The sequence below is a fragment of the Passer domesticus genome, chromosome 4 (genome assembly GCF_036417665.1).
Source record: "Passer domesticus isolate bPasDom1 chromosome 4, bPasDom1.hap1, whole genome shotgun sequence".
NCBI lineage: Eukaryota > Metazoa > Chordata > Aves > Passeriformes > Passeridae > Passer > Passer domesticus.
The window spans coordinates 24,010,890-24,036,470 of record NC_087477.1 but is presented as its reverse complement, the minus strand read 5'-3'; the positions used below and the strand labels follow the sequence as shown (position 1 = coordinate 24,036,470).

At 38.3% G+C, this 25,581-nt stretch overlaps 1 protein-coding gene across 1 annotated transcript in view; it reads left to right on the top strand.

Annotated features, from left to right (window-relative positions):
• Window positions 1-25,581, top strand: part of INPP4B (inositol polyphosphate-4-phosphatase type II B) — a 295,785-nt gene that overhangs the window by 227,098 nt on the left and 43,106 nt on the right. Inside the window, exons 15-19 of the mRNA XM_064416567.1 lie at window positions 418-630; window positions 6,618-6,762; window positions 17,265-17,437; window positions 18,990-19,113; window positions 20,042-20,159. Coding sequence (XP_064272637.1) covers window positions 418-630; window positions 6,618-6,762; window positions 17,265-17,437; window positions 18,990-19,113; window positions 20,042-20,159 — 773 coding nt within the window. The remainder of the gene's footprint in view (window positions 1-417; window positions 631-6,617; window positions 6,763-17,264; window positions 17,438-18,989; window positions 19,114-20,041; window positions 20,160-25,581) is intronic.

Below are 25,581 nucleotides of genomic sequence, written 5' to 3'. Positions count from 1 at the left end.
AGGTTGTAGAGTGGTGGGTTTTATTTAGGGATATTATTAAACTGGTTAATTGTGTTTTATCTAACACTTATTCAGAAATTTTTATTATGCTGTGGTTGTTTACTCTTGGACCTGGTTGAGGCTCGCCTCTGAGGCGAAATTTGTAATTGGAATAAGATGTGAAAAGATTATGATCGCTATGACAGATAATGTACTCTTGTGTTAATCCTTAGAACACTGGGATTATAGAATGTGATGATATCTCTAAAACCCTTTAAATTTTCCTCATTATTTGTTGGCCTACTTTTTTTTTCTGCCTCCCAGGCAGGCCTGAAACAAATACCTGCTCTGCCTAAGGATAATTCAGTGTTAGACACACCTTTGCTGCAGTACTGCATTCTTTGGTCTAACCTTTTCATTTGTTTGGTTTTTTCCTAGACGGAGTTATTTGTGCACACATTCAAAGACCAGCTGGTCAGAAGTGCCCTTTTAGCACTGTACACAGCCCGGCCTGGCTGTGTCCTCAAGAAACCAGCTGTGCCTAGAAACAGTGCAGAAGAAGGGGCTGATGCACAGCACCAGGACCATCCTTCTCAGATTAAAAGGCAGGACTCTATACCCCATCATTCTGAGTATGATGAGGAAGAGTGGGTAAGTAGACAGAAACCCTTGGTCAGTGTTCAATGTGAAACCCTACAAATCAGCATAAACAAGCTCAAGCCCTAGGTGTCCTTGTCACGTGTCATTGCAGGGGAGGAAGGGGTGCAAAAATGTAAAATTGTGTTTTTCAGATGCATCGCAGATTTTGAAGCTAAATTTGAAGAATTTTCCTAAATACAGTGTGCTGCTCTGAGACTGCCTGGTTGTGCATATAACAGTGAAGATGTTGAGTATCTTCTTGCCCAGTCAGAAAAATAGTCTTTGTTCTTACTTGGATTGGTTTTGCTAGTTGGGCAGATTTAAGGACTGGAACAGCATATGCTGTTCAGAGGGAAATGTTCTTTTCTTCCCCACCCCTGCAACATCCCTCTCCAGCCCTCAGGCTGTAACCATTTTAAATATACTTGAATTAACCCTCAGCAAAACAGAGGCCTTTGCCCTTAGATTCTATTCTTAGAGAGTGTCTGAGGTTGTGTAAAAGAATTAAATATAACTTTTATATTTTAACATTCTTAGCATATCTTTCAAAGATATGTATTATTTATGTGGCTGAGATTTTATAAATCAATTATTGTGGTAGATGTCTTCATAATAGATCTGCTACTTTATTTCTTACGTACTCAAGCTATTTTTATTCAGTCCAGGCTCATACATTGAGTTCATCACTGTATTCTCATAAATGTAAAGGGTGCCAGCATATTCATCTCTGTTGTAAATAATTAATAACTTGTGTGAGCTATGGTATTGCATCTGAACTGTAATTTTTATCCACACCCAAAAATAAAGGAAGAAGAATATATTTATTCTAGAAGAAAGGCAATTATTTTCAGCCCCATGCATTATGTAGTCATGAGATTTAAACAATAAATAACTCATTATTTTATTTGTCCTCCGGTTTTAGAGCCTTTAATTCACTTTTTTGTGTTTTCTCAACAACCTGAGGGGCTGGAATGGTGGTTCTTTCATTGAACTAAAGCCAAAACGTTCATTTTCAGCTGTTGAAACATTCAGAAATATAAATAACACAATAGTGTTTGTAAAAGAGAGAAGTTTTGTACTGGAAAAAGTGGCAATTTGTGAAAGCTGCATTTTAATTTAGTAATGCATTTTAGCATTTCTGGAGAGAAGATAGCTTTGCTGTATTTCATAACTGATTAAAAAAAGCTGGTAGGTGCTTGGTCCTCACCTATTAAACTGCATAAGTGGGTCGTTTTAAACAGTATTTTTTTCTGCTGAATTAGTAAGATTATCTTGATTCAAAATTAAATGTATCTTTCACTGTTTTCTGAATTGAATTGAGTCAGAATCATTGTCAAACTTGAAACAGTATAAATTCTGGAGAAATTTTGTGATTTTTTTCTGAATTTCAATGATTAGACTTTGGATAGATAGAAGTTATTTCTGTCAGTAGAGTTGATAAATAATGTGTTTTAATAATCAAATTGTGATTACCATGATCGAAAGAAAAAGAATAAATGCATATAAAATTTGAAAAAACACTTAATCTACTGTGAAACTCAACTGTAAAGGAAAAATCTCTAATATATGTTGCTTTGCATGCACAATGCTATATCCGTCTTTGCTGTTGTAGGTTTTTTCCTCGCTATTATCAAGTACTAGTGTTACATTTTGCAATTGGAATTTTGGTTTTGCCTGAAATCTAAATCCTTAAACAACTCTTTAAGCTGACCCTGCTCCATCCACTTCACATGACTGTGTTACCTTATGACCATCACAGAAGTACAAAGAGTCACTGGCAGCTATGGATTGAGCTATTTATATTGGTGCACTATGCACAGGCAGCAGGAAAGCATACTGCCAAAGGGAGAATATTTAACTTGAGAGTTTTATGTTGCCTCTGGAAAGGTGTTCTCTTCTCCTCTCACCAATTGCTTCTGCTATCCTAGAACCTAGGATATCTATCCTAGAACCCTAGATATGTGTAGGAGGGCACATATCAAGTTTTCTTTTATGATAAAAGAAAAGGTGGGCACATTGCCACTTGGAGCTGGCTCTACACTTCTGACTGGTTAATGGGGCTGGAGCTGCAAAGAGCAGATAAAATGGCATTTCCAATAAACTCTGTACGAATGCTGATGTGGTGATCAGACACGGGGCTGAAGGACTAATGTGTGTGTGACCTATTCCATGTGCCACAGCACAAGGGGGTGTTAATCATACATGTAACTTAAGATATTTCCTGTATCTCTGAACAGAGCTCAAAAGGACCTTAAGGAAATATCTAAATATCCACTCAAGAAGACACAGCATCTTCAGAGCTCTGGGAAGTGCAGATGCTGTGTCATACGTGGCACAAGTAAAGCACACAACTGCAGTGGTGTCCATGGAGGGACAAGAAATGACTGAGGAGCTCTGTGGTGAATTCAGAAAGGCTGAGAATGCTTTAAAAACAAAGATACAGCTTCTGTGACTTCACTGGCTGGCAGTGTTTAGAAGGAAGACATCCAGTTAGGTGCAGTGACAGAAGAGAGTATCCTTTCCTGCTCTCTGAAATGAGGAGGCTGTCCTACTTTTTAATGATACTTTCCAATCAGATGGAAATTAATTACATTTTTTTTCAGTTGGATGAATGAAAGAGAATTATTTTACAGGTTCATTTTTAATTGTCCTAGGAGAAGTCAAGGCCTACCTTTCCAAGGAGATCTTTCAGTGTGCATGTCTGCTGGCCAGTACCATAGCATAGCTGACAGTAGAAGTGTGACTATGGTCATTTTTAACTAGCAACACCTAGCTGCATGAGCCAGGGCTCCATGTCATTCCAGATGACTTCTGAAGTTTGGGAGAAGTATAAGATGTAAATGTGGCACTGCCTTATGTCAATGGGGTCAAGTCCCATTACAGATTTCCACCTTCCCTGTCATTGCCTTGACTTAAAGAAGCCGTAATGAGAGGGAGAAAGAGATCTTGTTTCTCTCTTTCATACCACAAACCTACCATCCACATTTGCTCCAGCAACTAGTGGGAAACTTGTGATCAGGGGAGAAGTATCCTGCTAGAAAACTAGGGTGTTAGTATGACACTGTTGAGTCAGGGGCAGGCGAAATGAGACCATGGTTCAGAAGGTGAAAAAGAGATACTTTATTAAGCAGTAGTGTCCTGTTACAACCAGGATTGCTAAGGTGAAATCTGACTGATCTCAAAGTAGAAACCTTTCACACTGTTGGTGAACTATGAATGGCACACTCCAAAGGTACATATCTATAAACAACATGAACAGAAAGAGAGATAATAATTGTTTTTATTCTTCCTCTCTAAGTTTCCCAGGCCTGAAACCTGGGAGATTTCTCTTCGACTGAACTGAGAAACTCCACATTAGTATTTCAGCGTGTCAATAAAAATTTCTCCTGATGCATCACTTGACACAGAGGGTTTGTAAGAGTGCTTACTTAAGAGGCTGCTAGACTCTATTTTGTCCTTTAACCTGGCACACGCTATAAAGTGATCACTTGTGAGATTGTTCATGGGCAAATTGAAAATAGACTGGTTAAGAAGATGAAAGGTCAGTGCTAGGCTACAGGAAAATATTCTGGAAATAGTAAAGAATGACAATATGAAGTGGATTAATTTCTTCTCGTGGAGAATCATTGAAAGCTACTTGATTTTCACTGATTGGAAACTGCATTTTTACTTGAGAATTGTTCCTGCCAAACTGTGGAATTTCAGCAGCCTTCTTAGATAAATGTGACTGCCTTTGGTGGAGACAGAATAACATCTCAATGAATGATAGATACCTCTACATTTACTATCTGCCCACAATCCCAGGAACCTCCTATGTGGAGAAAAAGAGCTGTGAGACAGGCCCTTGCTCCCTCTCAGTTGCTTGCATATAAAAAAGCCAGATACATGATAATAAGAGTGAGCTTTCTGCCAACAGATGTTTATGAATTTTGCTTCTAAACCCTCAGGGAATGCTTGTGAGAATGTTGCATAGACATCATCTCAATGCTGTGTTAATAGCTGGTTTGAAAAAAGAAAAGTGCTCTTTCCAATGTGAAACAAGGGCTCATATTTGTGTTGCTTGTGCAATAACTCCAGATGCTCCTTAAGAGCTTAATGGTTTTGTTGGTTTTTTGGGGTTTTTTGTGGGGGAATTAAGGTCCCCCAGCAGACAAAGGAAAGAGAAATTAGACTGTTGCAGCCTCTCTGAGGACCTCAGTTGCATATTCTTCAGCAACTTCAGTAACTGGAAGCTCTGAAGCTCCCTGATACTCTCTGGAGGATTCTTCATAGAATCCTTCTCCCCAAAATTATGTTTGTGGGTGGTAAAAATCAGTAGTTTCACAAATATTCTAATGTTTTTTCAGGATTGCTTGAGGTGCATATAGGAGGAAACTTTCAAAGGAATCTGTACCTGCCCTCTGTCTTTTGACTTCTAACTGTATCTAATTGTATGTGAATACCAAATACTCATGTGTCTAATGTTTTATCTCATGTACAGGTGCAGATATTTCCACATGTTACATTGTACATGCAGCACTTTAAACAGTTGTGGAATAAATGCAGTTCTGCTTGGGTGTGACCAAGTTCTTGCCTCTTGTAAATCAACAGTACCTTTTTCATAGTATGGTTAAAGCAGGTCTATCTAGGGAGAAAATGAAAACATTGTTTCCATGTTCACCTATAAACTGGATGCTCACTTGTCCTTAAGGCTGCCCACAAGAATGCTCCAGGAGTCAGTTTGGGGAGCTGGAGGAGAGGAACTCTGTTGTACATGTTGGGAAAGTCCATGCTTCACATGTGGGCCCATGTGTTGTCTTTTGGGTCAGGATGCCACTTGTCACAGGTTGTGTCCTCAGGAGGAGGGAACAGGGGAAGATAAGATCCATCTAGTCAGGCTGAAGTGTGGTACGTAGTTGAAAAGTAACATTAGATTTAAATGTTTGCCTTACTAGTAGTAGTAGTAGTTCTAGATTTGCCTCCACTCAAAATCCAAGGGTTGCCATTTATATGGAACTATGGTATTTCTCTGAGTTATCAGTTTTCTTTAACCTTCTCTTGCTTCTGGCACTATAAAATAGAAAATAAAGTAGTGATGTTATATTCCCATTTTTAACCCTCAAGCAAACTCTGGTTGCTTTATAATATTTTCAAAATGACTAATCATTGAAACATATACTTGGAGAGGGGAGAGTGATTTCTGTGGGTTTATGTTTTGGTTTTAGTCTGATTGTGTGTCTTGTGTACAGCCTCATTTCTTGTATGGCTTGTTTCTTTTCCTTCTTATTCAGTGCCGCAAAAGTAGATGCAAAAGCTTTGATTTCTGCAGCATCCAGTACCTGAAGGACCCTCCCTATATCTCTGTTCCATAACAACTCTTTCTTGTGTTCCACATTATTTCTTTTGTTGCCATCTCGTACAGAATTTTTTCTACCACTCTATTACTTCAGTAGTTCTCCTACTATAAACTCTGTTAATTGTGATGGTTGCAGTTTATGTGAGAGGTGGGGAATGAAACTGGTGTTACCTAATAAATACGCCATGACAGCAAGTTTCTCATTCTAGTAGTTGAATTTAGCATTTACTTCAGCAGAGTAACTGATGTGATAAAATACAGGATATGTTAAATTATCAAAAAGAGGTTATTACGTACTGTGATAAAACTGGCCCACACAAGGTTTGATTTGGCAAGGCTTTTGAGTGTGTCTATACTCTTAAGGTATCATTTAAATAGACAAGCTGCTCAGTTCCATGCTATTAGACCTGAAACTTTGTCTGCATTTTTATGTCAAGTTTGAAGCACAGTGTCTAAAACCGTAAGAATTTGCATTCATTTACACTGCAAGAAAAATCTCCATGAAAATGTCTCAGGTTGGTAATAGGCTGAAGGATGAGAGATGTCTAATAGTTCTAGTAATTTGCACGTCTGTCTCAGCTTGAGGGGTTAATAAATTACTATTGTCTTCTTTTTTTTTTTTTTATTCTTCAGTAACATGCAGTGATAATTCTACTCTTTTCAGGACAGGGTGTGGGCCAATGTGGCAAAGAGTTTGAACTGCCTTATTGCCATGGTGGACAGATTGCTTGAAAAAGACAACATCAGCAACATTAAAGAGGGTGAAAATGAGCCTTCAGCAGCAGATTGCAAGGTGTTGCATACAGGAGGTAAGCAACACCCCCTAAATTTTTATTTTTTAATCATTGACAAGAGTCAATAAAAATCTACACAGCAACAGAAAAGTCATCTAGAGAAGATTCCATAGTATCTTTGATGAGAGTGCTAATAGCAAGGTTTTCACACTTGTAGGGAAGTTATGTAACAAAGTACAGCTTTAATATGTGCTCAGACTGCTTGCCATGCTCAGTTGTTTGTGCTAGAGTGTAAACCTTTTGCAACCACAACGTTTTATTTTTGTAGGCTGATGTAATATAATTTACTTTAGGTTTTACTTGCATGTAATATTTTGAGGAAAAAAAATTGGACTGTGTCTTACCCCATAGAAAACTTGTATGGAAAGGTGAACATTCTGTATCAGTGTCATTCTCCTGCAAATGCTTCCACTTTTCTGAGGTGATATACTGATTTTTATTTTCTGATTTGCTAAAATTCATGTTTATCTGCATATACGTATCAGCCTGTGTCAAAAGGTCAAGTGGAATAATTCCATGGGATGATGTAAAGAAAATTTTGTACATGGTGAGTCCTTGTCACTTTCTGATCTTCACCTTCTGATCTTCTTCTGATCTTCTCCTATGGCTTATTCATGTTTGCATTCTTGATGCAGAGATTAGGTCTGCTGAGACTTTCTAGTCTGAAAGTGTGTTGCAATAAATTAAACAGATCCTTAGTGATAGTGGTGGTAGTCCTAATGCAAGGAAATCAGAGCCAACCTTTGTGCCACTCTTTTGCTAAATAAAACAACTCCCCATACAAAACAACAAACCAACACAACTACTTTACTTTATGGAGCTTTGTGTAGTTTCAACTTTCTTTTTTTTTTCATTGTGCATTTTATCCTGTATCTTCCCTTACATGTTCTCCACAGAATTTAATTACATCATTTTAAAGTTATCAGTACTCACTTGTAATTTCCTTCTTACATAACAAGAATTAAAATTACTTTTTTAGCTTATTGCCATTTGTGTGGTACTGGTGAGCTCTGTGAATTCTGGTTGTAATCTTGATTTTTAATGCAACTGTAACATCTGCATTTTGCCAGTGTGAGAGGTTTGTGCTGGAGTCCTGGAATCCTTGTTTTCACCGCAAGATGTGTTGGACTTGATTTTGTATGATTAGTCCAGAGAGCAACTTATTCCTTATCTGTTAAACTATCTCTAAGTTTCTGTTTACTAGGCATGTAATGTTAGAGAGGAAGGTGATAAAATCTCTGTTCTCTAGTGAAGCCTTGCAGGTGAAAAATATCAACACAGCTTTCTATACCTTTCCTGCCTTCCTCAGAGGAGGTACAAACATTTAACAGCTAGGTAGGTGTAGTTTTGAACTGGGAAGAATCCTTAGATGGTGAACTCAAGCATATTCATTGTGATTAAAAGAGAAAAACTGAATATTGTTCTTGTTCCTAACTCCCTTCTCTTCCCCGTGGTGCTAACAAGGTTTCCTGCTATTGTTAGAAGCCCAGTATGTCTTGTAGAAATGTTTTGCAGGTAAAGTGGTAGTAGAACACTTTCTCCCAGACTTTCCCCCAAGTGACTACAGTGCATTTGTGTGTGTATGCATTGACATACATGTTGTAGATTTTGTCTGTATTTCATAGTTGTGGAACAAAAGTTCTGATTTCCATACCTCCTTCCTCTATCTGGAAAAAAAAAAAAGGTATGAATTAGGATAATTATTTTGGAATGCTTTCTGACATGCCTAGTTCATGCCAGCATGAACTTTTACATAATTTCCTTTACTCTCTTCAACGCCCTGAACATCTCCTCTGCTATACGCCATGTTATGGATTTAACCAGTTTGTTTGAGTCTTTCATTCTAGTGTGATCATAGCTTTGATTCAGGCTCACACCCTGCACAGGCAAATGGAATATTGGTTAGAGCTTTTAGGTCACAAGCAAAAAAAAAAAAAAGGAAAGTTGAATAATTTTAAGTATTATAATCAGCAGCCATCAAGTAGAATGAAATGTAGCTCTTGTTTTAGCAATAATGATAACAGTAATGGTTAGAAAATTATAGATAAGTTTCATCCAGCTGAGAAGTTGTCTTCTGGGCCAAGGACACAAAAAATATCCAACTGATATGGTGCTGGAATAAATCCTTCCTTTTTTCTTCATTTCAGAGCCATCCCTATTTCTCTTGAATCAGTACAGTTGTCCTTCAGTGAGTGCAGTCAGTACTTTTGTTAAGCTTCCCAAAAGTTCTGTAATACTCCCTCACGTGAGAACTGCAGAGATTTGTGGGGCAGACTGCTGTGTTTTCACGTTCTTCTTGAGCAAGACATCATTTTAGGAATACCTTGGACTGTTTATAGGGCTTTCAAGGTCATGTAGAGATGGAGATGTTTTAAAATTGCTTTCTTTTATAGGACTAACTTGAAATATGGAGCTTTCTGAAGAGCTGTCCAGGTGTGTGCCAAAGTTGGTTCCCTAATGATTTTCAAAACTTTGGGGCCAGAATTTTTCATGCTTGACTTCTCTATGAGAGTGTGGGTTTAGATGTTTGTTTTTTTCTGCATCTCGCTCTCTGAAATTTAACAAGAAACCATAAGGGTGCACTGTGAAGCACCTACACAGAGGTTGAGATTCCAAGTTTACAGTTACAAATTTGGCCTTAATTCTGCTTAATTTTAAACTTGAAGTCTGGTTGTGAGTTCACAGCATTTTCCTAGATACAAAATCACACAGTGTGTACACACATAGATACATTTCTAAAATTACGGGTTTTGTGCTACTTAAAATTCACAAATGTGACATAAATGAAAAGCTTGCCACATCTTGCTTATATATTATACATAATTTGAGCATAATGTATTTCATTAATGCTGGAAATATATGGGCACAGATTGATCTTTGACTCTGAAACTGCTTTAGTTAATCCTCTGAGAAACTGGGCTGCTTTTGTAAGAAAAAAGAATACAGAGTTTTGAACAAAATATTGACAAGTATGCCTTGAAGTATGGGATAAAATTTTGCTTATTTAGTGAACCTGATTGTTTTTTTGTAGCATGTAGCAATGAAAACCTTTCAAAGAATGCACACCTGTTCAGTTTAGATGATAGAAAATGTTATTACATTAATTTGATGCAATAGCATTTTCATATAATTATAGATGTTGTTGTGACATATATTCAGGGTTTCCTATAGTAGGTTTATATTTGCAGTCTCAATGACTGTGTCATTGTGTGATCTTACCCCTTTTTTTTTTTTCCAAACATGTTTATATTTGTTGTTTGGAATCTTTGTAATTGGAAATATTGAAGCACTTTTTCTCCCCTGTATTCTGCCTTTCAGTGTGAATTATACCTTCTTCAGCCTTAACTTTTCATGCAGTCTGACCTTTGAGTGTATTCTAAAGACTGAATTTGAGTTACAGTTACCAAGGTAACATGCTATGGTTTCATCAGTTGCAGGATTATGAATCCTCTGCAGGATAAATCAGGAAGAGTAGAAGGATTTTTAAGGAGAGGGGGTTTTTTGGTTGTTCTTCTAACTCTAGTCTGGCTTGCCTTGGAGAAATATGTGACAACATTAAATTCTTTTTACTTTTGCCTTTTCATTTTCCATGAGCGTTGGAATGTGAAAGCCTGTCCTGTAGCATTAAAGGTGCCAGTGAAACACAGCAGTTTGCTTTTGTGCTTACACAGCCCCTGACAGATGTCTGTGTTTGGCTGCTGAAAGTGGCTGTTTCCATCTGCTTCTTGTACCACCCCATCAGGGCTCCCACCCAGCTGTTCCTTCACCGGCTCTGGGTGAGAACTCCCTAATTTGATACATACAGGATCCACCATATTATCACAAACAATTTGAGTTGCCAGTGTGATTGCACCTGGATTTTGCCTTTAAGTGAGTTATGGAATCGTAAGCTCTGTGAATTGGCCTTTGATAACCTTCAGCATAGGTTTGCAAAGAGTACTTGGGGAATGTTGCCCCATTTCCTAGCTGGAATTAGAGGAAACCTCTGTTCATACTCACATTGCTACAGACATATGTGGGTTAATTTTTCTTGTATTATCTGTTATTATGTATCACCTGTGTGGGACTATATAAGTCTAGATTCAAAATTTCTGACTTTTAAATGCCCTGGGGATGAGCACTGCATCCTTTCAGTGCATCCCTTCCAATGCAATTCTGGTAGAAGTGGGAAATAAAGCCATGTTCTAGTTTTATTTGCATCTTCAGAAAAACTTTTATTTTAAAATATTGTTTAGTCAGGAAGATGAAATTTTTTTTTGTGGTCTGTGTCCTTGAGTAGTAGACATAATTTATTTAGAGCAATCAAAAGCTTTCTCTTCCCTTCCTCTTCCTTCCATTTTCCCTTCCTTTACTTTTAAGCTTGTCTTTGCATGAATTTTACTTATGCCTTTTTTTTTCCCTTTTCCCTCTCACTTTTGTATCATCATTTTCTTTTTGATAGGATCTTTATCTGGGCTGAATGTAGCCCAGAAATACAAGACAACCCCTTCAGCCATACTTTCTCTAAGTACTTTGCCTAAAAACAGAAGCTGAAAAATATGTAAGGGAAAGAAAGACTATTTAACTGAATCAACAAATTAAAACAAGATATCAGAATATTTAGTAGCACAGCATTCACAGGACATTCCTGTGTTTAAAATGTATTAGATTTCCTTAGCTTTGTCTTTTACTACCTTTGTCTTCTCTTTCTGTTTTCACTGTGATTAAATGTGCTGAGATACTTGTGTATGTATGATTGGATGGTTTCGGGTTTAACCATTAATCCATGTGACAGTGTAGAAAATCTTGGATGATTGCAATGGAATAATAAATCCCAAGAATTCAAATTTTCTGGACAACCAAACTGTGCAAAGTAAACTGCTACTTTAAAGTGCAGAAATACTAGGAAAAATTATTCAGGTTTTTATTGCTCCTGCAAATTACTAGTACAAAGCCTTCTCCGTTTTCAAAGAGCTTAGCCCTCAGCTGGAGTTAAACTGAGCTCCAAGAGCTGAGTGGCAAAATATAGAAAAAAGGCACTGACCTTTTTATGGTGCAAAGCTGAATATGTGAAATCATCTAAGTTAGTCTTTTTAAACCTCCCTTTAAAAATATAAATTAAAAGACTGCTCCTGTCCTATGTGAGTAAAACCAAATTCTGGGTTAATTATTTCACACTGATTTTAGGGATTTACTGCTGCTCTGTGTTGGTTGGTTGGTTTGATTTGCCTCCTTTTTCCTTAAAACAGAGTTTGTCCACTGTTCACTTTGTGATATCAAGACAACTCATTTATGTTGTTTTACCTCTATTATTTCAATTCTGTCATGGATTATTTTTATGATCAGGCAGTAAGTGATTAATTTAAGTGAAAGGTTACCTCGTGGGTATCTGCTGTTACATTTATATGTCACATTTATATTTATATATCTTACATGTCTGTAGTGCTCTCCTTTGCTTTAAGAGCATGACATTATACATTCTTCTGCTTATTTAAGGTTTGGTTTTTTAACTTCACACCATTTAAGTTTTGAAGTGACTTAAAGCCATTCATGGATTTTAGGTGGCACAAATAGCAGTGACAAAATTGACTTTTTTAATCTGTTGTAGGGCTAAAGGAGGTGCTATGCTGAAGCATCCTTTTTGGTTACCAGCATATTTTAATAAGCATTTCAGTGGGCTTGACTTTGAAAAGACCAGGTGCTTGCTTTTCTGCCAAGCTTTGTCGAATTTAACATGTGGTTTGACATACTTTAACTTGGGTATGAGCATGCAGAACTGACTAGCTGCCTGCTAAGCAGGTCATTTGCCTGTACAGGCCTGTTGATTACAGGAACATGGTACTGAAAGGTATTTTCCAGTAACCAAAGGGCAAATCCTATCACAAACTGAGCTGCTACCACTCTCTTGGCAATGGACATGGAATATTTACTCAGTGCTTTGCTGAACATGCACTTTTGTTTTAATCTCATTCTAACCGCATAGCGGTGGTACTGTCTTCTTAGTTTCATCCTTTCATTCTTTAATTTAACATGTTTAGTTTTTATGCCTTGTTTTAGTTTCCAGTGGCTGACTAACGCTATTTTTGTACTGAGTTTCTTTGCTTCATCAGGAGACTCTGACAGTTCTTCTGGATGCTAAGTGATCCAACCTGACAGGCTGCTCATGTCATTTTAGCAAGCTGACAGTCATCCTGGAGTCTCCTTGTTGCTTCTGTTCTTGCTCCTAATCTCTTTTTTCAGATATTCACTCATTCAGTTAATTCTTTACCCTTTTTCAAACAATTTTCCATTGATACAAATGTTGTAATTTTAATTTAAAAGAAAGTTGAGATCTGAAGACTCAATGTGTGTGAGTCTGTGTATGTGTTAAAAGCAATAATTTGTATCATTCCTTTTCTGAAGTGATTCTACAAAGAAATTATTTGGAAATAATAATTAGTATTTGGAAAGATATTTTAAAATGTATTCAAAGTGATTCTACAGTCACTCTAAGAGAACTCTAGACATGTCAGCTCCCTTTAAAAATAATGTCTATATATGAATTGCATTAGTATTATATATTTATGCCTTGCGTGCAAAACAATCTTTTTTTCCAAGATCTACTGAATTTACTTGGAGGCTTCAAAATACAATGTTTATTTGTTCTTTTGTTTCACAAACTTTAGTTTCACAGTGCTTCTCAGTTTCAAGGAACAACTTACAAGCTGCAGTACTTACATATAAGTAGGTGTTACTGCTGGATTTTTGGACCATTGTGCATTGTTAATGAATGGATTCTCATTCAGATTCCTGGTGGAGTATTTGCAGCATGACATCCTGCATAACAAGTGACACAGTGAAATTTAACCGAGCAAAAATTGGGCACCTTTTTTTTTCTTCCTAGGATTGGCTTTTCTAAGATCTCATTCTCTGATTCACCTCTTATTTTGATTTTTAATAAAGCATAAGCATGAGAATATACTTGTTCATTCATGAACATTCTTTTTTTTCAAGAAACAACACAATCCCTGTCACATTTGCCTACTAGCTCCACCTTCTGGGGACTGGACATCCTTATTAACACAGTTTCAGTGTGAGCAAGGAGCAGAAGATTGTTTTGGAAAACTTAATCACACAAAGGTTCTCTTCTTTACTAGTGACATGTGCAACTCTATATTCTACAATAATTTCTATTTCTCAGTTGCTAGGGTAAGGTTTTCTACAAACTTACAATTTTTATTGTTTACCAAAAAGCCAAATACCTATGTAAGTAAGGCTCTGTATTCTTTGGGACATTAAGTACTCAGTAGGATTTATTTTTAATAAATTTAGTATGAATGTTCTTTAGTAAAAACATGACCTTGAGAATTTAAAGTCTTTGAAATCCTTTTAAATGCAACTGTTACAGACAAAAACTGCTTATGTTGGTAAATTAATAAGTTGGTATTCCAAACATGTATTCTCCCCTCAAAAAATGTTGTGAGAAAATTATCTTGAAGCTACCAAAAGGTATGTGCAATTTTGGAAAATCGTAATAGAAGGTGGTTATCAGTTGTTTACTGCCAACCTAGAAAGCTGCATGGAGAAGAATCCACTTAGATTTGTTCTGGGTCCAGTATTATTCAGTATTTTTATTACTGACTTGCCTTATGAAATATGGATGATGCATATAAAATTTGCAGATGCTTAAAGCTGGGAGAGGCCTTTAAGCATTGTGGGAGCAGGAGTGGAATGGATGCTGATGAAACAGAGCACTGAAATGTTAGGATGCAGTTCATCCTGCATCCAAAGAGAAATACAAAGTTATGTTCCTGAAGAAACAGAAATCCACAGTGGGTGGACTCGTTAACTGGTAGCTCTGTTAAAACAGATCTAAGTATTATGTGACTTGTGGCCAGCATGTGACCCCCTCTGTTCAGTAATTTAAAGAATGGTATGGGTTGGAAGGGATCTTAAAGGGCATCTCATTCCATCCAACCCATCTGCAGCAGTTGGGCAGGGACACCTTCCACTAGACCTGGTTACTCAAAGCCCCAGTCAGCCTGGCCTTGTACACTTTCAGGAATGGGGCATCCACAGCTGCTCTGGGCAGCCTGTGTCAGTCCCTCATCACCTTCACTCTCAAGAATTTTGTCCTAATATCCAATCCAATCCTACTCTCTTTCAGTTTGAATCCATTCCCCCTTCTCCTGTCCGTACATGCTCTTCTTTTATGGAAAAGGCTGTCAGAAATTCTCTTTAGCCCTGTCTACATAACCTGAAATTGTAATAGCAAGTTCAAGAAGTGTAGTTAGTTCTAGAAATTCTGCTTTTTCTGCCCTGGCTATCAGAGTATGTGCCATATCCTTGGCATCTGTACCTGTATCCAGCTCTCCTTTCCCATGTAGGGGGAACAGATGCCTGCTGTACCTTTAAGTCTACTTTGAAATGGCCAAGTGTAATATTTTTCATTATTTGCTTAAGTAAGGGGCAGCCAACAAACTAGTCTTACCACATCCAGCCTTCCTTATTGGTTCAGTGTGCCTTACATTTTTTGAGCTTATTTTGCTGCTGTTGCTTTTATTGCTATTAATAAAGGATTGTAATTTGACTTGAAAGGAGAGTTTAGATTGCCTGATCTGTCTACACTGACTTCCAGTACATCACACTTTTTGTCTACCTTATTTCTAAACTTGTCTGTGTTTTGCAGCAGCCTCTGATTGTTCTTTTGCTTTTATTCCCTAGAATAAACACCACAGTTAGTCCTTGTTATTTTCTCCTCATGAAGAGGGGAAATCAAGTTGTTGCTCAGCCTTTTTCATCATCCTAAGGAGATTAAATTCTAAATCTTGGTAGCTCTGCCCTGCAAGCTCTCAATTTTTCCAGCAGTCTCTTTAAAACGCGTACACCAAACCTTGGCACGCAGTGTGTCATCCCTCTGTTAGTCAATGACATGTATAAAATCACCTGGAGCTTGTACCTGGGGGTGGATTACAATCTGTTTTGTCAGGATGACACTCACTTCAGAACTGCTGTTTTCCAGGGAATGCTTCCTCAGTCTGTATTACTCATGTTTAAATATGTATGACTGTGTTAAAACCCATGTTGTCTGACCACAAAGACAATAAAGGAGCTGAGATTGTCCTCTGTGCCTGCTCTGTCCTTGTTCCCCTTTCCTGCTCCTTGCTTTCTCTCATTTCTCCCAACTTTCAAAGTTCTCTCCAGTCTTCTTGGCTACAGTTTTATTAATTTATGTGTTTTTCTGGAGCTCTGCCAGATTGACTGGCACCAGGCAGCCGTGTCTTCCTGCCTAAAGAACTTCCTCAGTACTAATGAGTTTTTACTGTCCTGACTCAGAATGTTACCTGAAACAAGATGCTGCTGTCTTGCACCTAATTACAACAGATTTTAATTATCATTGATTCTTAATTACACTAATCTACAGAAAATATGAGCCAATTATAGACTGTTGCATTGTCAGTTGTATTCCCAACTTTTATATAGATTCTTCCAGAGTGTTGGTTTCCCCCATTTCAAACTGTACAATGAAACTGAGATGTAGATTCTGAAGGAGGAGGATTTATTTGTTTGTTTATATTATGTGCTCAACTTAGAGGGTAGGCAAAGCAACTAAAATGCAGGTCTGATTCTATTAAATCCTGTAAAATTCAGGAACATCTGGGATTATTGGGAAAGTTTGTGTAAGATGTTTTGATTTTCTTCCATTTCTAGTTATCACTGTTTCATTTGTAATGTATTAAGGAATCACATTTTTCAAGCATTTCACTAGGGTTTTTTAAATATTTTATATATTATTATTTATAAATAATTCATATTATATATGTAAACTATATATTTTAATAATTTTATATTATATATATAAATAATATATTTAATAATAGCATGTATTTTTACAGGGAAAAACATGTTTCAAAATAGTCTGCATCTCTCTGATGGAAATAGTTAAAATGAGTTCAATATCTCTAAATATTTAAAGAGAACAACATAGAGAGAAGCTAAAAAACAAAAAGGAATATGATCTGAAGCTTATTATTTTTCCAGCCTGTAGATTAAGCAGGTACCCTTCCAGATACCTATTTGTTATTGTGTTTTGCCCTCCAGCACCCACATTTTCTTAAATACATGTTTATCGTCTCTGGTTTTGCATTTGTGATGCTACTTCATTTCTTACATAGCCAGTTGTAAGTCCTGGAACGGAGATCTTCATTTCCACTGTATTAATCTTTATGTGCTAAATGAGGATTTATGTGTTTCCCTGTATACTCTGTCTGTGACACTTAAATACAAGTTTTACAGAGATGCTGGAACTGTTAGAAACAGCCATTGTTTCACAGTGCAGTTGGATTCAGGCCTGGGATTTACCCATTCCCAGTGGTAAGATGGAGTCCTACTTGCAAGCATGGTGGCATTTGTGATCCCACAATGATCTGGGGAGAGCTGCAAGGGTTGTTTTAAAGGGAAGGGTGATCTACACAGCTGCTGCCACCGTCCTTCCTAGCGGAAAAGGGTTTTTCACTGCAAGTTTTCCACTTTGGAACAGATGACCTGTTGTGTTCTAGATGACTGGTATGAGCAGCTGTACCCGCTGGTGATTACACTGAAGGACTGCATGGGAGAGGTGGTGACCAGGGCCAAGCAATCCATGGCGTTTGTGCTGCTCCAGGAACTTGCCTGTGGTTTGCCCCAGTGTTTGATGCTGACCCTAAGAAGAGACATCGTCTTTAGCCAAGCAGTAGGTTGTCTTGTGTCACTTCCTTCTGTTGCTGTAATTATAAGTATACTGTTCATGCCAGTGTTTGTGGTTTGTTTTTTTGGGGTTTTTTTTTTTTTTTTTTGGTTGGGCTTTTTCCTTCCAATTTGCCACAACTTTTCATTTATTTTCCATGATATTTACCTAAATATTTTATAATGTGGTAAGAAACTAAATAGTATGTAAAAATTCATAGTACTTCTATCACTAAGTCAGAGAAGCAGGTCTGCAATGGGCTGGAAAAGTTGCCCAATCCTGCCTTTGCACAAATAAATATCCAGAAATCTATTTTTAGACTTGATAGATTATATGCTTCTCAAGTCTAGCTTTGACTATATCTTGCTGATATTCATAATCACAGAATAACAGAATAGGTAGCGTTGAGGCACCTCTGGACATCATCCAATTCAACCCCCCTACCAAGGCAGGGTCACCTAGAGCAGGTGACACAGGAACACACCCAGGTGGGGTTGGAAGGAATCCAGAAAGGAGACTCCAAATTCTCCTTGGTCAGCCAGTTCCAGTGCTCTGCCACTCTCAGTGTAAAGAAATTCTTCCTCATGTTGAGGTGGAATGTCTTGTGTTTTAGTTTATGGCCCTTTGCTCCTCATCCTGTTGCTGGGGACCACTGAAAAGAATCTGGCACATCCTCCTGGCACTGGCCTTTGAGGTATTTATGTCCATTAATGAGATCCCCTTCAGTCTTCCCCAGACTGAACAGGCCCAGCCCCTGCAGTCTCGACTCATAAGAGAGATGTTCCAGACCCAAACCATCTTTGTGTTCCTTCTCTGGACTCTCTTCAGTAGCTCCTTGTTCTTGTCCTAATGAGCCAGAACACAGCACTCCAGATGCAGCCTCACAGAGCACTGGCTAGGCAGCGTCCAAGATAAGGGAGATTTTTTTCTCCTGGTCACCTTGGAAATAGAGAGCAATTATTTGTTTTCAGTTTGTAGCAGCATTTTAAGTGATTAAAGACCATTAGCATGTCTTTCCTTAAAACTGTCTTCCCTTGGCAAATAACTGAAGCTCTTTATGTCTTCTCCTGTAGATCATGTTTTCATGGTTTTTTCAGATAGATTTTTCTCTAAATATTTCACTTAATTTCTCCCTTAAGTTGTATGTTGCAACTGCCAAAGAGATTCAGTTGCATTAGATGTTGAACCACTTTCAAGTCCATCATCATTCACATGTTTAATTCACATCATAATTCACAGTCTTACCTGTTTAAAGCCTGACAAGTGAGGTTCTGGTCTGATTTATGTCAGTGTAAATTACATACAGTGACACAAAACAAATTAAGCTTATCTAATATAAATTAACAGAATATTTCACTACTTTATGCACCCCAAAAAAAAGCATCAAAATACATTATTATGAAATCATATATATAGTCACTAAACAGAAATACCTATGCTGTTTTCTTAAATATGTAGGTGTTACCTCTGTTGTGTATAATGATAGCAAGCCTTATTTTAACTATTTGTCCTGTAACAGTACACCTCTTAGTTGCACGTGTTTTAATTATCTTTACAGCTTGCTGGATTGGTCTGTGGTTTCATAATCAAACTGCACACAGGTTTACATGATCAAGGATTTTTACAACAGCTTCATACTGTTGGATTGCTCGTGCAGTATGAAGGACTCCTTAGTACATATAGTAAGTATTGTTATTGGACAAAGTTCCTTATGTACCAGGCCCAGAAGTTACCCAGGAAGTTCTTATTTTAACCTCTGTTCTGTTTCCAGTAATTTGGCTTGTTGAATCAAATATTGTCCTTACAGGACAGTAGACTTGCACATAATAGCACAGCTGAAGTCATTGATACTGTGTTGCCAATTCTGCAACAAAAATTATTAATCTATTTCATTCCGAGTTCCTCAGAGAACACGACCTGCTAATTGTTCCATGCAGACCTGATCCAAAATACCAGTTTTACAAAGCTAACCCAAACAGCAGATTTAAATACTTACTGCCTTTATCAGCCTCAGCCCTGATCACCAGTGCTGATAATGTGAAGATAGCCTGAAAACTGTTTCATAGTTTGTTATGGATGCCATTATTTGATATGTCTTAAAAAGGAAATTTTGAACAAGAAATTGCCTTATGTTCTCAACTTTGAACTACATCTCTTGGAATCATTCTCTGAATCAGAGGTTTTGACTAAAGTAGAGGAATATAGCATTTGTGCAGCTTTTTAATGCAGTTACTCACTTGGAGATAGCTGTCTTCTCCATATTACATGATACTTGTTGTTATTCTCAAAATCTTTGTCCTCCATCAGCAGGAAAGGCTTTTAAACACTTTCAGAATAGACAAAAATGGCTTTTCTGAGGTTATACTATGCCTGTATAGAGCAGGCTGATTTTCAGAACTGCTTAATACTCATAGTTACCATTTAGGCCACAGAATTGTCAGCCATTCAAAAAATTAGTCTGGTTTTATGTAGGTTACTGTAATGTGGATTTAGAATTGTGATTTTTAGATGCAGAGACTGGAAAATATAACCCTTGTATTGCTTTACTCTAACCTATACAGTGACCGATCTGCCAACTCTGTTAACAATCTCTTTAATCTTTTCATGTAGGTGAAGAAGCAGGGATGCTAGAAGACATGGCTGTGGGCATTTCAGATTTGCAGAAAGTAATGTTTAAAGTCATTGAAGCCAAGTCAGAAGATTTTTTGCCTATTATAACTGGAAGGCGGTAAGAATGTTATTTCTTGGACCCAGGAAACAAAGCTACAGTTTTCATCTGTAGCCCATGAAACCTAATGTTTTTCTTGTTGCTGAATCCTGTTTTATTGAAAGTGCAACAGTTTTCTTTTCAGAAGGTGAGGTGGTAGGGATTCTAAAAGCCAGTAAGCTCTGGGTTATTCTCCTGATAAAAAGCTAAAACTTCCAGTTACTAATACAAATTAATCAGAACAATGTCTGTGTTGTGCAGAGCTGCTGGTGCATTATTTACACATAGATAGTGAATCCTAGACAGGTGAAAAAGTCATTATTTAAAAATGTGGTCACTAACTGAGAAACTTTGGTTTTGAATGTCCCAAATTTGTATTTCAGTGTGAGAAATGAAATTGCAATTCCAAGAGTTAGGCCTTGATTGTTTTTAAGATGGAAACCAAAAAATTCAGAGGCCACTTAGCATTCAAAACTTAGTAGTCACTTTTAAAAATGGAAGCCTTTTTTAGCTGCTGAAAATCCCACAGGACATATGCAGTCTCAGAAATCCTTGCACAAAATCGCTTATCATTTATGAATCTCATGTAAGTACTGCTGAATATCAGGACATAAACTGCAATACTCCATTAATTTTGGGTATTTGAGGGTTAACAAGATTGGAATGGATTTTTCATCTTTATTATTATTCTAGTCTGAAGCTCCAAATGCTTTTATTTTTCAGAAATCACTTCCTTAATAGTATCATTATTCTTACAATGACTGTAAATTAAATTCAGCTAAAATCAGCAACTTTTAGAAAATATATGTTTCCTCTGAAGGGGTCTTTCACCACTGATTTACTTAATTATTCTGGATGATTGACTCTCATTGTATGGGCTTTCTGAGAAAGAATTTAAATAAATAACAGGAAGGCTGGAGTATCATAGGCAACACATTGGGAATAATTAAGAATAATTATGATGTGTGGATAAAACAGAAGAAATACATCCTTTGTAAATCACAGCAGTCAAAAATCCTGAAAAATCCAGCATTTGCTGGTTTGCTGCCATTACTGTGGTACACTGAGCTGTCACAGCAGGAGGTCCTGGATTTGAACTTTCAGCTGCCTCAGGCATTCTGGACTGATGGAGCAGTCAGTGTTTAGGAAGAAGAACTACAGCCCATGATTGCTGTACTGTACTTACTGGCAGATATTCACTGGATGGGATTGGTATCAGAAAAAAAAAAATCTATAAGGCTTATGTGGAGCAGTCCCATTCTTAGAGCTGTGATGAGACTGCTCCTACCAAACAGCATTGGAAGCCAACCATAAAAAGAGAAGATGGTGAAAATCTAGTTATTTTTTAATAATTGCTTAAGAAACCCTCCATTTTTATTTTGGTTGTTATATGATATGGCTCAATAAATGAGAGTAAAAGACTGTATAAACGCAAGACAGAAAATCAAACTACAAATTCTTATATTAAAGAGTCAGTATATTCACTTGTAATTGTTTCTTCTAGGGAAGTGCTTAAACCTGGCATTCTGTGTGTACAAACAAATCAATCCAAACTGTGTGGCACTGTCTAGCAGTGCACTGGTCTGCTGGTGTGGGTAATAGATACCAGCCACCCAGGGGAGATGAAATTCTGTTCAGGAACTCACATTCTTTTATTAGAGGCCAAAATAGGCAATTTTTGAACATTCTTTACAGAATCATAGGATATTTTGAGTTAGAAGGGACCCACAAGCATCATCAAGTCCAACTCCTGGCCCTGCACAAGGCTTCCCGAGAATCACACCCGGTGTCTGAGAGTTGAAATGCTTCTTGAACTCTGTAAGGCTTGGTGCTGTGACACTTCCTTGGGGAGCCAGTTCAACCTGCTCACCACTCTCTGGCTGAAGAAACTTTTCCTGACATCCAACCTAAATATCCTCTGACACAGCTTCAGGCTGCTTCCTCCTGGAGTCGAGTCCTGTCACTATTCACTGGAGAGAAGAGATCAGTGCCTGCCCTGCTGCTTCCCCTCCTGATGAGGTTATAATCACACTGAGGTCTCTCCTCAGTCTCCTCTTCTCCAGGCTGAACAGACCAAGTGACCTCAGCCACTCCTTGTACAACTTCCCCTCAAGGCCCTTCACCATCCTCATGGTCCTCCTTTGGACACTCTCTAATGGCTTCATGCCTTTTTTATACTGTGGCACCCCAAACTGCCCCCAGCACTGGAGGTGAGGCCGCCCCAGAGCAGAGCAGGACAATCCCCTCCCTTGCCCAGCTGGCCATGCTGTGCCTGGTGCTCCCCAGGACACAGCTGCCCTCCTGGCTGCCAGGGCACTGCTGACTCACACTCAGCTTTCCATCGAGCAGGACCCCCAGGGCCCTTTGCACAGCGCTGCTCTCCAGCCCCTCATTCCCCTGTCTGTCCATGCACCCAGGGTTGCCCCATCCCAGATGTAGAATCTGGCCTTTCACTCGTTGAACTTTCTACTACTGAGATTGCCCACCTCTAATTTGTTGAGGTCTCTGCAGGGCTTCTCTGACCTCAGGGGAGTTGACAACTCCTCCCTGTTTACTATCATCAGCAAACTTAGTTAGCATTCCAGGTCACTAACAAAGATGTTGAAGAGCATGGGGCCAAGGACGGAGCCCAGCAGAACCCCAGCAGTGACTGGACACCATTCTGAGGTCACCTCATTCCCTATAATCCTTTGGGCCTGACCTGTGAGCCAGTTGCTCACCATCACATAACACGGTTACCCAGCTGTGTGCTGGACATTTTGTCCAGAAGTACACCGTGACAGACTGTATCAAAAGCTTTGCTGGAGTCCAAAAGGTTTACGTCTGCTGGCTTTCCTAGATCAGTTAGGTGGGTTCATTTATTAGAATGCAGCTCAGAAAGCTGTATCCTGACCTGCATCATAAGCAGTGTGACCAGCAGGTCAAAGGAGATGGCTTTCCCTCTCTATTCTCATGAGACCCCACCTGCAGTACTGCATGCAGCTCTGGGACCCCACATAAGAAGGATGTGGACCTATTGGAGTCCAGATGTCTTAATGAAGATGATCAGGGGGCTGGGGCATTTCTCATGCAGACAGGCTGAGAGACTTGGGAATGTTCAGCTTGGAGAAGACAAGGCTCTGGGGAGACATTACAGCATTTTGCAGTACCACATGGGATTACAAGAGAGACTTTTTACAAGGGCATGGAGAGGTAGGACAAGGAGGAAGGTATTCAAACTAAAAGAGGGGAGATTTAGATTAGATATTAGGAGGAGATTCTTTGCTCTGAGGGTGGTGAAGGACTGAAACAGATTGAACTGTGAAGTTGTTGATGCCTCATCCCTGGAAGTGTTCATGACACGGTTGGATGGGGCTCTGACCAACGTGGTCTTGTGAAAGGTGTCCCTGCCCACAGCAGAGGAGTTGAATTTAGATGATCTTTAAGGTCCCTTCCAACCCAAACCATTCTATGATTGTGCACATGAACTTTGAGCTATCACAGTCTCTTACACTGTGTTATCAATGAAGTCCAAGACTGGACTAGCACTTAAAGCCACACTGAAGTGATCTAAAACATTGCACTCAGCTGAAAGAAGATCTGGGTAAAGAACCTCCAAGCTGAGTTACTGTGACTGACCAAAGTCCATGTAAATTACTTGTTTTGGGTTTACTGCAATGAGTTAAAGGTGTGTGATTTCAGCCAACTCAAAACAGCTGCAGGATCCATGAGCCTCAGCCATGTGGGGGGTACCTTTTAGAAGCATTCTACCAGGATTACAAGTGTTTGTCTATCTTCATATGTGATGATAACAAATATTAGAGAATAATGCAAAGAAAATTAGAGAGGAATATTTTTAAGCAGTCCTGTTTAGGCAAATCATATGCATTTAAATATTTAAGACCTAAATTTATACAGTTTCTTCCTCAGTAGATGAAAATTTATTATTTAGTCTCTTAAAACACATGCTTGCTTTCTCCACTCTGTTTTTCTGAAGAGTCATTAAATGTTAAAAATTATATACTGATTTTTGCATCTCATTGGAAAATGTTGTACCCACCTAATCCATCTCCTGCCTAATAGCTGTGCACTGAATGTAGCCATGAAAGAGAAAGCATATGATGATAAAATTTACTGTTTATTTTTTTATGTACAATCATAGACCTGTAAGATTTTTGGCTGACTGTTGTCAAACAAGTCCTCCAGATGTCCTCCAGTCCTCCAGTACTACTTTGAATTGTTTCTTTTTTTGCCTCCATTTGACTTCAGTACTTACTCCTGGGCTTTCTAGACAGCTCTGTCATAGCTTTATGGCCTTTTCCTTCCACAAACAGAAACACATTGTTTTTATTGTGCAATTGGTAGCAGACTTTTTAAAGTTACCAAGAATTATCTCTGAGACTTCAAAAACTGTTTTGAAAAAAAAATGACAAGGGGGAAGTCTCAAATTGTTCTGATACTAATTTATCATGCCTAAAGGTCAGTATTTCTCAGCATTCTTTCACATGCAGAGATTTGTAGTGATTTTGGGAGTAGTGAAATACAACAATGCAGTAATTTGCTGGCAGTTCAGTTCTGTAGTGCATGCTCTTTGAATTAGACTAAACCAATCTTTCTTAAGCTCATCAAAGCACTCCATCTCCAGAGTGTTCTGGTAGCACTTGACAGCAGCCAGGAGGGCTCTCAGGCAGGTTAAGAATTAATGCTGCTATGCAGAGGTCATGGGAACCACATTCTTTACTCTCCTTTTTTGCTCTCTATTTCTTTCTCATGGGTGAATTAATTAAACAAAACACAAACTTACCTGGGAAGCAGAACTATTTTGATTTCCCTCCTCCCTGAGACATGTATTCTCCATTCAGGACTGATATTCCCTCTCAGTGGGGAACATCTGGCATTTGCTCAAAGATTGGATGCCAGTTCTAGCCTGTACTAAACAGATGTTGCTGCCCTTGCTGAATGCAATTACATTGCAGTCACAGGTCTGCACTGATCCATTTTACTTTTTTCTCAGACATAAGAGTAGGATAAAGTTTAAACAAGACCACTGGCTCTTCCAAGTGAAATCTGTTTTTCCAAACACTTGAGGTGGTGCCAGTCATCCCTCTAGCTTGCAAAAGGTGTCAGAGCTGCTACAGAAACTGACAATTTTCTTCAAGATTTTCTGTCTTTTTCTCACCCAGATTCTCCAGAGGGCATTTTTATTCTTTAACAAGTATGTGATTGAAGAGTCGGAGGGACTTCATGATTATTTACATAGGTGCAAACAATTATCTATCTTAAATTTACATACAAAACTTGAGTCACTTCCTCGGCCTGACTTCTGTAGGCAGAATAGATCTTCCTTCCTCTGTGTTGCTGTAACACTCCTTATTGCTTGTTTCATATTTCAAATGTTCTCTGCAGTAATGAAAATTTCAGCCTCCATTATCAGTCAGCCCTCTCTGATTAAAATACCAGGAAC